This window comes from Astyanax mexicanus, chromosome 1 (genome assembly GCF_023375975.1).
Source record: "Astyanax mexicanus isolate ESR-SI-001 chromosome 1, AstMex3_surface, whole genome shotgun sequence".
NCBI lineage: Eukaryota > Metazoa > Chordata > Actinopteri > Characiformes > Acestrorhamphidae > Astyanax > Astyanax mexicanus.
In genome coordinates, this window is record NC_064408.1 from 123,936,704 (window position 1) to 123,953,642 (window position 16,939).

General features: G+C 38.7%; 1 protein-coding gene across 1 annotated transcript; it reads left to right on the forward strand.

Moving 5' to 3' along the window:
* The first annotated feature begins 944 nt into the window (after positions 1 to 944).
* Positions 945 to 16,781, forward strand: smpd5 (sphingomyelin phosphodiesterase 5). Its single transcript, XM_007241070.4, has 8 exons — positions 945 to 1,154; positions 4,776 to 5,982; positions 9,225 to 9,300; positions 9,453 to 9,593; positions 11,949 to 12,038; positions 13,944 to 14,007; positions 14,727 to 14,886; positions 16,240 to 16,781. Exons 2-8 carry the CDS (start codon positions 4,861 to 4,863, stop codon positions 16,324 to 16,326), a joined length of 1,740 nt encoding a protein of 579 aa, XP_007241132.3. The 5' UTR covers positions 945 to 1,154; positions 4,776 to 4,860; the 3' UTR covers positions 16,327 to 16,781.
* The last annotated feature ends 158 nt before the right edge of the window (positions 16,782 to 16,939 follow it).

Sequence of the window (16,939 nt, forward strand, 5' to 3'; positions counted from 1 at the left end):
ATTACTTAGTAACTGTAGTAATTGTCTGGGTGACAAATCAGGTTAACTGCACTTTAACAGCAGTTTAACTCAGTTATGAGGAGTATATTTGATAGTTGAGTTGGATCTATACCGTCTCACCATAAACTGCTCCGAAGTTTGTTTGGAACTGGACCGAGACCACCTCCTCTCGCAGGTCTCGGTGTGGTTGTTTTAGACCGCACCCAAGTGTAATTACTGATTTACTTTTCAGAAAGAAAATAGAGAAAGAAGATTGTGTGTTCTAGAGCTGCATGTACATATCAGCTATTAGTGAAAAAAATATAGTTTAGGGTTTAGTGGCTTTTTAAACGTGTATTAACAGCTGTAAATTAAAGAACCAGAATGTGGATAACCTATTGTACTGCAGAGAAAAAGGGTTTTGGATCATCTACATTGTAGCCCCTAGTTTATTGAGAAACAAGTTTCCTCGTACAATTAAATTCTTCTCGCCAAGTATGCTGCATAGAGAGAAAAGTAGAAAAACAGATATTGGTGTTAATTTTACATTGAGGATGGAATTATGTACATGATGACACTAATGTGTTATGGATATTATTCACAAGTAAGTACATTAGCATCTTCAGCAGTGAAATATGGTAAAGTGCAAAACGTTTAGTAGTGCAACAGTAGTGTGTTAAGGGGTTAAGTGTATTGGCAGCTGTATTAATAGTTTATTACACAGACTTGATTAATTAATTCATTAATTATTTAGTGATTAATAAACTAAAATTGTATTTAACTATGTTATTTATGAACGTAATAAGAGTGTTAAATCGTGCAGAACTGAGCAAAGTGGCGGTTTTAAAGCCTGAGGGGCAAAAGTGTGTCAGATTAGCACAGCTAGCCTAGTTTTACCTCAGAAAGCCGCGGGAGCGCGCAGAGGCTTGTGGCGGGAGCGCGCATGACCTAATATAGTGCCTTTAGAGCGGGAGTGAGGGAGGGAGAGGGGTAGAGGGAATGGGTGAGAGGGAGAAACCGCTGTTTTCAGTTTTACAGGCTTTTATCTCTTTATATTTAAAGCTAAAACGATACTAGAGCAGATGAACTGCTGTTTTTGAGGTAAAACTGTGGGAATATTAGCAGATTTGGGCTGATTCTGTGCTGTTTCAGGACTACAGGCTGCTTCAGTAAAGGTAAGTCCACCTTAAAGGTAGCTCTTAACTTCATTAGCCTGCATGCTAAGCTTAGCCACCCTGCTAACCAGCTAAATATCAGTGATTTTAAAGCGTACAGATCTGTTTCAGCCCTGTATCGTTTGTTTAAATGCGATAATTTTGCATTTTCTTCTGTTTTTCCTTCTCATTCTGAGCTCTATCTACTCTAACGCTAGCTCTCAAGCTTAATTCCTCGTTCCACCTTAAATAGCACAGCTGTTACATTCTGGCGGCACCGGCTGCTGCGTTACTCCCATAGACTGTATGGTTACTCCACGCACAATTTAAGGTGGAACGGAGAGTTAGAATTCAGAAGCGAAAATTAGCGTCATTTTAATATGAAGCGTTTTTAGTAGTTTTATCCATAAACAAATGTTGCATATAAAAGGTTCAGGAAACGCTGCAAGATATTTATCTGTGTATATACCTTAACACCTATGTACACAAGGAGTTTTGTCCCAAACATTTGTTTCACTTTGTTAAACTCACTTCCTTTTATAGGTTGTAAGCCATACCTTATTTTTATTTTTGTAATGTTTTTATTTTTCCAAAAACAAGATAAAAATACATTTAGGCTATTTTAACTAATGCATGCAATAATAAAGTCAAGAATTTCCCCCCGGGGATCAATAAAGTATCTATCTATCTATCTATCTATCTATCTATCTATCTATCTATCTATCTATCTATCTATCTATCTATCTATCTATCTAAAAAAAAAAAGCAAAATGAATGTTCACAATATTTCATGATATTTTCTCGATAAGGATAAAGAATTTGACTATTGCATACGATATGATATGGCACACCCCTAACTGAGATATAAAAAATTAAAGGATTTTATCAGATTTGTATCAGAAGTCAATGATCCAGAATGTCATGATACTAATAATAATGCACTCCAAATATCTCCATATATCCAGGACTAAAGTAAAATGAATGATACTAAGCGCTGCAACTATAATCGAGAGATCGCTGGTTCGAATCCCAGTCATGCAGCTTGCCATCAGCTACCGAAGCCCTTAGAGAGCACAATTGGCCTTGCTCTCTCTAGGGTGATAACGATCAGCACAAGGCGTATGTATCGGAACCAAGTCTCTGCGCTTTCCTCTGAGCGTGCTGTTGCTACTCGACAGTGCTGGATCAGCAGAAGTTTAGGTGGAGTCTGACTTCCCATGGATCAGAGGAGGCGTGCGCTAGTCTTCATCCTCCTGGTGTTGGGGCAGTGGGGGTCCTAATAAGTGGGTTGGGTAATTGGCCGTGTAATTTGGGGAGAAAATAGGAAACAAAATAGAAATAAAATTATAAAATAAAAAAAGAATGATACTGGATATATATAATCTATATATGAGAACAAAAATAAAAAAGTAGTACTCTGATGTAATAATTAGGGGATATTCAAAAATGTAGGCCATATTATTGCGTCTGATGCGATATGGCACACCCCTAGTATATACCTCAACATCTATGTACATCTATGTACTTTTGTCCCATTTGTCACTACAATATGTTTAAATATTGTAGAAAAAAAACTCAACTGTAGTGACAGATCCTTAAACACTATTCAAATGCAATCCCATAATGATGCCATCGGTGCTTAAAGAACACTGACAATTGTGCATTTTATTACTGAGAGTAGAGCTGGCCAATATATTGAAGAATATAGATCATCAGAGGTTAAGGAAAAAAGATCAAGCTGTCTATTTACATACAGTGATTGTAGAAATTTAGTTTATCACATGATGTGCTGCAAAAACATATTATGAATCACTGTAATATATATGAAAGAGTATTTGAATAGCAAAATATGCTCCTGCTGATGCATTTTTTTTGCTTGCCTTTGGAAACTATACATTTACAAAGGTAGTGAGTAGAGTTATTCTAATAAGTCACCAAAAGTGATTGATGGATGGATGGATGGACAAGCATACAGAAACTCATGCATGGATGGACAGACAGATAAATAGAGGTAGACAAGCACAGAGATATACATGGAAACAGTTGGATGGATGGACAGATAAAGACAGAAAGACAGGTAGGTTCCAGCAGTATAATTACAGTATAATACATACAGTTCATAGAAAGGCAGACAGATAAAGTGACAGATGCACTGTAAGATGGGTGAGCAAAATAATAGATAGATAGATAGATAGAAAGATAGACTATTACACATAGTCCAATGTTAAGATCAGTCTACTGCTCAAGTCTAATAGCTTGACTAAGCAGTTTTTAAAAGGTACCCCCTTTACCAACTTTAATTTCTATAAACATCCTATAAACGTGAGCTGATGAAGTGAAATCTCCAGGGTTCATTTCTCAGGAAAGAAGCTTTGGGTTCTGATGAAGAACTGGGTGCAGCCTTACGCCAGCTGGAGCTTCCACAAGCTATCAGTCAGGGCGAGATTAACGTAGGCGCAAACCGAGCGGGGCAAGAAACGACAAGCGTGTTACAACACACACAAACACACACACACTCAATGCAGACAATAATCCAGTCCTGGCCATCTGTACAGTTTTCCGAGCTGCAATCAGCGAGCCAAAGATAACAAAACACCAATAACTGTAACTTCACTGGGCTCTACACTTTTTCCACTGGAAAATCTGCCATTATCTCGCAACACCTGCCGCCCTGCTTATCTCATTACAGCATTAACTAATGCATTTAAAGACTAAAGAACATCTACCGAGTTTCCTAGAAGGAGGGCAGATTAAAACTCTGATAAACTCTAATAGTAGTGTTTTTACAATAAAGACAAATTAGGGCACAAGTAAAAAATCAATTAAAATTATATTTAACTCTATACACCATATAAATAAAATTATTGGCACACCTGCTTTTGTTGAAGTAACTGTCTCTTTTGTAAAAAGGAAAGTCATTAAATTCTGGAGCATTGGTGTGACAATTTGATTGCATTAAAGGGGAAATGTTATGCACTTATTTTTGCGTGCTTTTGAATTTCTACTTGAGTCTCTCTATAAACATGTATCAAATATGTTATAAATCACATTAAATGAGTTAAAATGAGCACCAAAAAAATCCATCCATATGTTTTCTGTGAATTTGCTGAAAACATTTTGAGTCAGGAATCATTTGATTCTATGAGCCGTTTGGATCTCTTATTGGAACGTCACAACAAGGACACCTGCTTACAACCAACTTGGCACCACACACCGTCAACACCCAACAGAACCCCATCCACTAGATCAGTTGAATAAATGCCATTTCGGTCTGCTGGTTGTGGTTGGGAACCTCAGACAGTACACAGCAGGATTAGCCAGCAGACTTCTTTTGAGGCAGGGATCTGTACCTACTGTCTGTAGCTATAGATGTAAGAACTTTCAAATTCTGAGTTTTGTGCTTCTATCGCAGTTAAGCATGGACTAGCTTGTTCGTGTTTTGCCGTTAAGCACAAGCTAACACTAATGTGTGGTAAAGTATTAAAAATGTATTAAAGAGGAAAATCTCCTTTGTTGGAGGAGTCTCACTAAACTCTGATTTATTTGTAGAATGTACTTAAAGGAACTGTTCTACATTGTTAAGCTTTTAGCCTGTCACGCTGTAGCAGTTGCTATAACTGAGAGTTGTTTTTGTCGTTGCAGGGTCAGTGTCCGGCTGCAGATGGAGCCGTGTGGGATATGAAATGAGTGGACATCTCTTGCATTGCGGCGTCTTTTTGCTGGAGGAATGTCTCTGAGAGAATCCCCGTTCCCAAATGGCTTCGCGGAGGCTCTCCACACTTTGGGTTGGGGCCTGGTCTTCCCCTGCTTCTGGCTCCTGGACCGCCTCATCGCTGTCTGCATCTCCACCAGCCTGGAGCGGAACCGGAGACGGGAGGAGGAGTGCTACCTCCATCCTCTCAAGGTGTTTTTTGGCTTCCTGCTCTTTCTCCTCCTCTTTATCGTTTCTACACCATTTGCCTTCCTGGGGTTCCTGTTTTGGGCTCCTCTTCAGCTCGCACGGCGGCCTTTCTCTTACCGCCACCAGGTGACGACTGTGGAGATGGAGAACCGTAATGTGGGCTGGGAGGAGTCTGGAAGGGTGACTTTCGGGTTTGTAACCGCCAACGTGTGCCTACTGCCAGACGGGTTGGCCCGGTTTAACAATTTGGGCCATTCCCAGAACCGAGCGATGGCCATTGGCCAGAGCATCATTCAGGGCGTTAGTCGTCCACATATTCGCATTTTAATTGACTCGCCCAGCAGCTGTGGGACCCTCAGTCCTTCCATTAGCCTTCTTCCACAGTCTGGAAGTATGTCCTATGGAGCTACGGATGCTCAGGTGCAAGGCGGTACGGATGAACAGACTGTAGAGGATGTTTTGGATGGAGAACTACCCAAAGCGTCCAACACTGGTGGCGCCAATGCCAACGCCAACACCAGTGTGCATACAGCTGGCAGCCAGCAGCAGCCTGCAACATGGAACTCAAACCAGAACTCCAACCAGCAGGGCAGCCGAGGCCGCAGGAACCCTCCAAGAGCCTTACGGACTCTGGGCAAGGCTGGAGACTCGCCTCTGGACGTGTCCACGCTGTTTCCAGCCAATGTGGACATTGTGTGTCTAGAGGAAGTGTTCGATAAAAGGGCGGCCGCTAAGCTCACAGAGGCTTTAGGGTCAGTCTTTGGACATATTTTGTATGATGTTGGCGTCTACGCCTGCCAGCCTTGCGGGACCTGTTCCTCGTTTAAGTTCTTCAATAGCGGCCTGTTCCTGGCCAGTCGCTTCCCAGTGCTGGACGCCCAGTACCACTGCTTTCCCAATGGACGAGGGGAGGATGCTCTGGCAGCCAAAGGCCTACTCTCTGTTAAGGTACGTACTCCAAGAATATTGGTTGTTTAATTCTAGGAAACCGACACCAATAAATCCATAATTCCTGGTATTTGCTTATTTAGGTATATTTTTATCCTCTTCAGTAACACAGAAGCTGTGAAGAATCGTAGAGAAATGTCTTTGAGATATTTTGAGTTTTGCAGAGTCACAGTATTGTGATATCACCGTTATCGTGGCCAACTTTTCACCCCTCCCTCCCAACACATTCACCAATCATGGGGAGAAAACGAATGCCCAGCTGGTTCAGACTCATTATATCCAGTCTACATAAGTACAGAGATATTATGATTGGCAATACTGTATTGATTCTCAAAAACCCCACTATATACAGTGGCTTGCAAAAGTACTCATGCCCCTCAAACTTTTTCCACACTTTGTCACCTTACAACCACAAACCTAAATGTATTATTGTTGCGATTGTAAGTGATAGACCAACATGAAATGATAATGAAACACAAAACAAAAATGATACATGGTTTTCAAAATTTTAATCAAGGGTGCAGACTGGTCCAACGGTCTAATACGCAGAGGAGGAGGCATGTGCATGTCTGCATCCTCCTTGGGTTGCAGGCGCCGCTGATGATGGGGACGAACAAAGGGGTGGTTTTACATCCTTAAATGTCTATTAATGCCATTGTATTGTATTGCATTGTTGCAATGCTGTATAAGCCTATTATCACAGAATTTGTAATCTGAAGCTGTTTGGCTAACTGAAAGCTCCTGCTTTGTAAAACACACCCGACCCCACCCCCCTATCGGGACAGTTTCCAATCCTTATCTAACACACTTTATCAGGTAGCTGGATATTACCTGAGATCTGCAGGATTAGGCATCTCTGGATTAGTGGTTTCTTACTTTAACTCAGCTCAGGAAGGGATAGTCACTGAGTTGATTAGTTGGATCAAATGTGTTTCAGTAGGGAATACACCAAAATGTGCAGGACAGGTGATCTTAACACACCACTGATCCTAAATACATTGTACAGATCAGTTCATTAAAGCAATCATAAGCATTTCAACATCAGTAATAGATGTGCTAGACTGGTTTTACCTTGTGTCTAGACTAGGGTTGCAGCAGTAACCGGTTTCACGGTATACCATGGTATCAAAATGCACGGTTATCATACCGTGTGTGTTTGCTTATTACCGGTAAAACGCAAGCCAGCGGAGAAACTCACCCGCGCATGCGCAACTCTGCTCCGCTTCAGCTCCTCAGCACACAGCGGTGAGAACAGCAGAAAGTGCATCTGACTAAACAAATCTTCGTCCGCCTAAAAAAGGGCTAAACTAAAATCAGCAGTGTGGGACTATTTCGGATACCCGCCGAACGCACCCGAGGATGGTTATCCGATTTGTAATCAATGTGGCTGTAAAGTCACAGCTAAAGGTGGACATACCTCAAACCGGTTCTCCCATCTCCGAGAACACCACCCCGCTGCGCAGCGCAAAGTATGTGTTTAGTTTATAATTTTAATCTGAACCTAAATAAAACCTCTTTGTAGTCGTGCATAACCCATGCGGTAAGCGCCTGCAAAAGCGCTGAGAGCGCTGAGAAATTTGGGTACTTGGGTACAGGCGTGAAGTGCGTGCTACGACGGATTCACGTGTCTGTGTAAAGGTGCTCGCCGGACTGGATGTGAAAGACGCCATTCATTTACATGCGTTCATTTTCAAATTCTGACGAGCCTGTTTTTCATATGTTAAAACCAGACTCGCTGTGAAAGCCTTAAAATAGAAATCTCTATTGTGAGGATCATGTCAGAAATAAATCCCCTCTTTCTGCAGTATCTGCTTATATACCAACTTAGCAGTAAAACGGACGTTTACAACAGTTGACCAGACACTGACCCAGGCTCAGTTTATTAAATATTTTAAATAATATTTAAATAATTTAAACTTAAATAATTGTACTGAATATTTTAAATACAGATATTTACTTCTTAGAGGACATGTAATGTGTGTAGTGTGTGTGTATGTGTGTATATATATATATATATATATATATATATATATATATATATATATATATATATATATATATTTTATTATTATTTTATATACACTCTTAATGCCCTTAAGAGTAGTGGAACTACTTTCTAATGTGTGCAGCGTGTGGTTTTGCATTGTTTTGTTGAAAAGAATATATAAGCATCTAAAAAAATATATATATTATATTTTATGTCAGTGTTTCAGTTGAAAATGTGAAATATTATATAGATATTTTAAACTCACATTATTGTTGATGATTATGGCTTACAGCCAATAAAAACTCAAAAATAAGTATCTCATGAAATTAGAGTATTACATTAGTGCTGTAAGATTTTGTGGGAAAACAAAACTGCACTGACTTTAGACTTGATAATAAAACACAGTGGATCAACACCAGCAGATGACATGTCTCTCCAAACCATCACTGATTGGTGAAAACTTCACACTAGACCTCGAGCAGTTTGGACTGTGTGTCTCTCCACTCTTCCTCCAGACTCTGATCCCTTGATTTACAAAGGAAATGTAAAATTTACTGATGATCAGTGATGGTTTGGAGATGGTTTATTATTATTTTAAACTAAAAGTCCCTGGTAGAGTTTTGGAATTGGCTAAAGCAGTAATAGAACTACCACTATAGTACAGAGATATAAATAAAATACAAATTATACAAAAAACTGTAATACATAAAACTGAAGGAGTGTGATACATTACTTAAATCTTAGTTTAGATGAGTAAGCAAAGTTTTATAATGTACTTTTTTCATTATTTTGGCATTTTTTTACTGTAAATCTCCTCACTGCAATGTTAGTTAAGGGTGTTCCATATTGTATCGGATGCAAAAACACAAGTTTGATATGATAAAAAAAAAAAACTTGTGAAGGTAGTGATTCTTGATGGCTTTTCAAGTCTTGTTTTGTATACGTTTTGTTATTTATTGTGTTAACTATTAATTACACACACTAAATATGCAGCACTTTATTTTTGTGGTAGATTTTCAGTGGTAAATTACTTTGTTTTTGTTTGTTTGTTTTTTTACACTTTTTACAAAATAGACAAATGTTTATAGTGTAAATTTCTGTTTCTCTTAAATGTATCAAAGCGTTTATATTTATACTGAATCAGATTTTTTTTCTTGTAGTGTTATTTATTTGATATAATTTTTTTTTTTTTGGGATATCATTTTATGGCCGTATCGCACAACCCTAATCCATATATGTGCTTCTTCTGATCCAGGTGCAGATCGGATTAGATAAGGGAGAGAGGAGAATGGTGGGGTATTTTAACTGCACTCATCTCCACGCTCCAGAGGGTAAGCACTGTAGCATCGTTATTCATATATAAATGTAATTGTTCTGATTGAGCAATCTGAATAATCACATATTTTGGATGAAAATAAATATTAATACTGATGATGTGTCCTATATTTGTCCGGGTGCATCGTTTTTTTCTCTCTGTGATTAGAGGACGGAGCGATCCGGTGCGAGCAGCTGGACATGGTGACCCAGTGGATCAGCGAGTTCCAGACGACGACCCGGCAGCAGGATGATCTGGTGGTGTTTGATGTTCTCTGTGGGGACTTTAACTTCGATAACTGCTCTCCAGGTACGTTATCGATGAAATCTGGTTATATAGACAGTATTAGGACTAGAGGTGGGTATCATCACTGATTTCCCAGTCCGATTCGATTCCGATTCACAAGGTTCATATTCGATTCAAATTTGATTTAGTTACAATAGAAATAGTTTGAATATGAAATGTATGTAATTATGACATCGTTCTTCACATCTCTATACAGGTGTGGAATGGCCAATTTACTCAAAAGTTTATGTGTGTGTAAAACATAATGTGCTTCCAAAATATTAATAAAGCTTCGGAAGCCAGTTTAAAATTGACCACTACTTCAGATGTGATACTAGGGGTGGGCGATATGGCTCTAAAATAATATCACGATATTTCAGGGTATTTTTGTGATAACGATATACTTGGCGATATAGGAAAACAGAAAAATAATTAATTAATTTCAGGAATATAGTATAAGAGTATAACAGTATAATCATAATGTGGCAAAATAAATAATATAATGCAGCAAACAATATTGCAGCATATTTTCATGCATATAAACTGCAAACAAAAACTATAAACTAAAACAATTATACAATAAATACACTTAAAGCTTCACAGTAAATAATAGACTACTTTTAAGACAAACCATCCCTATTATCACGATATGGATTTTTAATATCATGATATTTCTGTGTCACGATATATTGTGTACGATATAATATTGCTCACCCCTATGTGATACTACAAAAAGCATAGTGACAATAAAATACAACAAGCAAAATGAATAATGTAAAGAGAGAAAACTTAATTTAGTTCAAAGGAAAAAAAGAACCGGTCTGAGGGGAGCTCATTATGTCTTTTTAAAATAAAGGACAGGCGACAACAACACTGGAAAACAACTTAAAACAGTGTTAAATTTCCTAGTTTGATAAACACAGGCAGCAGTGAGTGGAAATACAGAAGAAAATTACTTACATTTATACAGAAACTCCCTGCAGTGCCGACTCCTGCCGCCATCCCTCGTGCTCCAGTTCACCCCAGCCAGAGGGCAGTGCTCAAAAAAAGGCTGGTCTCGCAAGAAAAAATGCGGGACAGTTTTAAGGGGGAAATGGACTAATTCTAAAGATCGATTCGGGTTTGTATGAATCAATATCAGATCATTCAAATGAAGATCGATTTAAATCAATTTTTTTATCTACCCTTTATTGGGACAGCTGCTTATTTACTGTTACTTCTCAAATTAGTCGTATTAAAAAGAGTTTATCCTGCTTTTGTTGGAGTAACTGCTTTCTACTAGAGGATTTGATTGCATTCAGGCAATTGAGCAACATAAGTGGCATTATGGTTTCGAAGTCATCCCCAACTCCCCAACTCATCCTCAATACTTAAGGGGGGCTTTATACCCCCTAACCCACGCCTGGCATTAGAAGGCATCAGGCCAATAGGTTCATGTTTGTTTATCTGCGCCAGAGAGTCCTATTCTATTGGCAATACTGGTTTTCTACAGAGACTAAACAATGTGTGTGGAAACAATTATGTTCTCCGCAGCTTGATTTAGGGTGTTTCTGTGTGTCTTTGCTATCATAACAACGGGAAAAGTACACCTTGCACGGTTTGAAATGCATACAAGGCATGTACACGTTTTTTAAATTAATCATGAGTGTAGTTAATTTAGGGCATACCGTGATATAAACCAATCAGCGTGTCACTCCCCGGAAGACTTTCCTGGAAGATTTCCTTCAAGAGTCAGGTGCGCTCATATTTCGGCGGATTGCTATTTTAACGATGCAGCTACATGGATGTATCCAATGCTTCTTAACAAGCTGGGGTGTAAGAGTTTTAGGCACAAACCTGTGTTGATGACAACTCGCTGCCAAGATAGCAATAAACATTTGACTGTTGACATCTGTCTAGGTTGTATTCAGTCAGTGGAGCACCTGTGTTTTCCATTGCCTAGATAGCAATACACCAAAAATCTACCTGAACGCACCTCACTTCCAGACCACCACTCCCACTGGCATAGATGTATTCACAAGCACCGTTGCTATTTAAACGACACAGGAGAAAGGCATGTAAATAGACTATTGGTGGGGTGTAAGATAGCAAGATAGCAATCATAAACCGCCTTGCTCGGGGTGCAAGATAGGCCCAACAGTGTGTTCATGCACATTTTATTAGCGTAATATATTCATTTCTAAATGAATGTAGTATTATACTATATTATTTGACCTTATATTATATGCATTATATTTGTAGCATAATCCACACTAACACTTCTTGTTGGCCAGTGATTGAGCTTCTGCGTTGGACATGTTGGACACATCCTACCCATTTGTATTAGGACTTTATTGCAGCAGTGCAGTTAAGTCTGTTTGTGGTCTTTTGTGTTTGCAGACGACAGACTGGAGCAGAACCACTGTCTGTTTAACGACTATAGAGACCCATGCAGGGCTGGACCTGGCAAAGAGAAGCCGTGGGTTATAGGTAAGAGCCAGAGCTGAATGCTGTTGTGATACATGTTTTCACAGTGAATTACCTGTGTAGAGCAACAGAGGAAGCTCTTCACGCCGCGGACTGTACTCATTTGACAAAGCAGAGTGATGTAGATAAATGTAAAATGAAGTAGACTGAGGGTGGGTTACAGAAATGGAGATTGAGGTAAATTGAGGAAGAGTGAGATAAATTGAGGTAGGGCAAGGCAGAGTGAGGTAGAGGGATGTAGAATGAATAGATTAGGTAGAGCATAGAAGATTGGGGTAGAGTGAGCTAGATGGAGGTAGAATGTGGTAAACTAAGTTAGAGCTGGGTAAATGAAGGTAAAATAGAGTGAGCTAAATTGAGGAAAAGTAAAGTAAAATGAGGTAGGACAAGGCAGAAGGGTATAGCTTTAGGAAGAGTGAGATAGAGGGAGGTAGAATGGGGTGGATTGAGGTAGAGCTGTGTGGATTAATGTAAAACCATGTAGATTGAGGTAGCGTGAGGTAAATTGAGGTAGATTGGGGTAGCATGAGCAAAATTTAGGAATAGTGTGTTAGAGTGAGGTAAAGAGAAGTGGAATGGGGTAGAGCTGGGTAGATTGAGGCAGAGAGTGATAGATAGAGGTAGAGTGGGTTAGAAAGAGGTAGAATGGGGTAAATTAAAGTAGAGCTGGGTAGATAGTGGCAGAGCGAGGTAGATTAAGGTAGTGCAAGGCAAATTGAGGTAGAGTCAGGTAGGCAAGGAAAATCAAGGTAAAGTGAGGCAGAGTAGTATAGCTTTAGGCAGAGTGAGGTAGAGGGATAGAGAATGGGTAGATTGGGGCAGAGCGTGGTAGATAAAAATAGAGTGGGTAAGAGGGAGGTAGAATTGGTTAGATTGAGGTAGAGTGGGTTAGAGGGAGGCAGAATGGGTTAGATTGAGGTAGAATGGGTTAGAGGGAGGTAGAGTGGGTTAGAGGGAGGCAGAATGGGTTAGATTGAGATAGAGCGAGGTAGATTGAGATTGAGTGGGTTAGAGGGAGGTAGAATGGGATAGATTGAGGTTCAGCGGGGTAGATTGGGGCAGAATGAGGTAAATTAAGATTGAGTGTGTTAGAAGGAGGTAGAATGGGGTAGATTGAGGTAGAGCTGGGTAGATTGGGGCAGGATGAGGTAAATTAAGATTGAGTGTATTAGAAGGAGGTAGAATGGGGTAGATTGAGGTAGAGCTGGATAGATTGAGGCAGGATGAGGTAAATTAAGATTGAGTGTGTTTAGAAGGAGGTAGAATGGGGTAGATTGAGATAGAGCTGGGTAGATTGGGGCAGAATGAGGTAAATTAAGATTGAGTGTGTTTAGAAGGAGGTAGAATGGGGTAGATTGAGATAGAGCTGGGTAGATTGGGGCAGGATGAGGTAAATTGAGATTGAGTGTGTTAGAGGGAGGTAGAATGGGGTAGATTGAAGCAGAGCGAGGTAGATTGAGATTGAGTGGGTTAGAGGGAGGTAGAATTGGTTAGATTGAGGTAGAGCTGGGTAGATTGAGGCAGAGCGAGGTAGATTGAGATTGAGTGGGTTAGGGGGAGGTAGAATGGGGTAGATTGAAGCAGAGTGTGGTAGATTGAGGCAGAGCAAGATATATTGAGATAGCGTGAGGCAAATTAAGGTAAAGTGAGGCAGAGCGTTCCATTTTTATTCATATCAATGAAGATAACCTGCATCGACTGCCTGTAATTGGTCTGTTTTCACACTGCAGACAAAGCAGACCATGGTTCAGTAGATCCAGATTGAGGCCCTTTTTTTGGTCCTTTTGTTTGGACTGTGGTTCATGGCAGCTTTCACACCTGCTGTTTTAAAAAGTTCAAAGGCCTGTACTATAGAGTGTAGGTGTGAAAGCAGCTTTAATCTCTGATTGTTTCTCCTCTGTCCTGCAGGCACTCTGCTGCAGCAGCCTACGCTGTACGACGAGAATGTGAAAACTCCAGATAACCTGCAGAGGTAACCCTGAGCAACGAGTTTCACCACGTAGCTCCTCACCCCTCCCTCAGATCTCTACTTTGAACCTGTTTAAACTTCAGCCTTTTACAGTCAGAAGACCATAGCAGGTTAAAGTCCCCCTCGTCTTTATTTAAAGCTCTGTATACCTGCCTTCTGTTAGACGCACCTAAACAGTGGAGCTTGAGAGCTCTTTCACCTACAGTGGGGGGAACTTGTATTCATACACACATACATTCAGAAACCTTTATACACATATTTATTTAATTTATTACAATAATAGTAAATGGACTTACAGTACCAGTCTAAAATGAAAGAAAATTTCATTTACATTATTTAATATCCTGGAAATTAAAATGTCACTTTAATGCAAATAAGTTGTTGCTGGCCACATCCCATCTTTACGCTAAGCGTTTACCACACAATAGTATTAACTTGTGCTAAATGGCAAAAAAAACATGAACAGGCTAGTCAATACTTAACTGTGATCGCAGCACAAGAACTTTAAAAGTTCTTACATCTCCCTCATCTGCTGACTTGCTACGTACAGTAGTTACAGATCCAGATCCCTCCCTCAGACAAAGTCTGCTGGCTAACCTGTGTAATGGATTTTTGGATATGTTTTTTTTTTGTACACAGAGTGCTGCTTATAGGGGAAATACAAAATCACACAAAAAATGAGTTTTGTCTAATATGTCCTGTATGTATTGTTGTTCCTGCAGGACGTTGGAGGATGAGGAGCTGCGTAAGGTGTATCTCGCCCCGCCCGTATCTCAGGGCAGTGCTGCCCTGGTGTATCCTGAGGCTGGTGAGCCGTGGGTGGGCCGTCGTATTGATTACCTCCTCTATAGAGAGAGCACCCTCACGGACCACTGCCGGACAGTAAGTGTACTAACACTTTTATATAATAACTAAATAATACAAAGAAGTAAAATAATAATAACTGTGAACTCATGGACACAGTTTTACAATTCGAAAAACAATCTGAAGTTTATGTGACGATAGTCTGTTTACACAGTATGTCTTGATTAAATTTTTTATTTGAATTCCCTTAGTGTTTAGTATTTAATATTATTTATTTCATATCTGCTACATTGTTTCTGTATCCACTTTTATTTATTCAGTAAGTACAGTCACATTTTAGTATCAACTTTGAATTGTCATATCTAGTATTGACTATTGAGTATGCACTATGAATTATTCAGCATATACTATGAATTATTCAGTATCCACTATGAGCTATTCAGTATCTAATATGAATTATTTAGTATCTGTTATACATTGTTCAGTACCCACTATGAATTATTCAGTATCTGTTATACATGGTTCAGGATCTATTATGAATTATGCAGTGTGCACTATTAATTATTCTGCATCTAGTATGAATTATTTAGTATCTACCATAAATTATTCAGTATCCACTATGAATTATCCAGTATCCACTATGAATTATCCAGTATCTGTTATTAAGTGTTCACTGTCTTTGAATTTATTCAGTATCTGTTAGAGATTGTTCAGTCTCTATGAATTAATTAGTATGCACTATAAATTGTTCAGTACTTACTATGAATTATTCAGAATCAACTCTGAATTATCCATTACCCCCTATTAATTATTCAGTATCTACTATCAATAATTTAGTATCCACTATTAACTACTCAGTATCTTCTATGAATTTTTCAGTATTCTATTAATTTCTCAGTATCTTTTATAAAGTGTTTAGTATCTAATATGAATTATTCAGTACTATGAACTATTTAGTATCTGTTATAAATTGTTCAGTATCTACTATGAATTATTCAGTATCTACTAAGAATTAATTAGTGTCTATTATAAATTGTTCAGTCTCCACTATTAATTATTTAGTATCTACTATAAATCATTCAGTATCAACTATCAACTATTCAGGATGTTATACATTGTTCAGTATCTAAAAAGAATTGTTCAGCATCTACTATGAATTCAGCATTTAGTATGAATTATTCAGTATATACTATTAATTAATCAATCAGTATGCACTATTAATTATTTGGCAAGTATTAATCTACTATAAAAGATTTAGTATCTATATATCTAATGTTTATGTTCTGTAGTAACTAGTTTAAGGGAGTTTAATAGTTGGAGTTCCTGCCTGTAATGCATCCAGTAGATACAGGTCATTATTATTCCAGGTGAGAGTGTGTTTTAATCAAATGAATGAAAGTGTTTGATGCAGTTTCCTCTGTGCTCCTGTAGGAGGTGGAGGAGTTTACGTACGTGACGCAGCTGGCTGGATTAACGGATCACATTCCTGTTGGGCTGAGACTGAACGTCACGCTGTGAACCAGCATTACGCGGCTGCAGAGAACACACTGTATACACTGCAGTGATCAGGGGACCTGCTCACCACACCGACCTGAGCTTCAACACGGAGAGGACCACTTTAAACATCTCAGCTGTACTGCTTCAGTTTATATTCATAACTAATTCAAACTGAAATCACATCCCCTCAAATCAAAGCACTTCTAAACCCAAAGACGTGCTAAATAAATAGAAATATTATGATTTAATATAAGATTATTGTTATAATTATTATTATTATTAAATCAAACTTCAAACATGTTCCATTTCCGTTGTTTAAATTCTGCTGGTACAAAGGCCTTGTCTGTAGTCCACACGCAGAAGATACCTGACCTGAGTTTGTAATTCCTGAAATACGTTTTGTTACTTTACACTACTTGACTTTTTCATATCATCGTTTAAATGATTCCGGGAATCTATTTTAATAAAATACGATAAGACTTTTCAACCCTGGTTTGTTTTTTCATACTTCTCATATATATTCTCATATATACTTTATAATTGTGTTAGTAATGGTAATATTTAAAAAATATATATTTCTCATAATTATTTTACAATTCGTGTGCGTATACAGTACCAGTACATAGTAAATGAA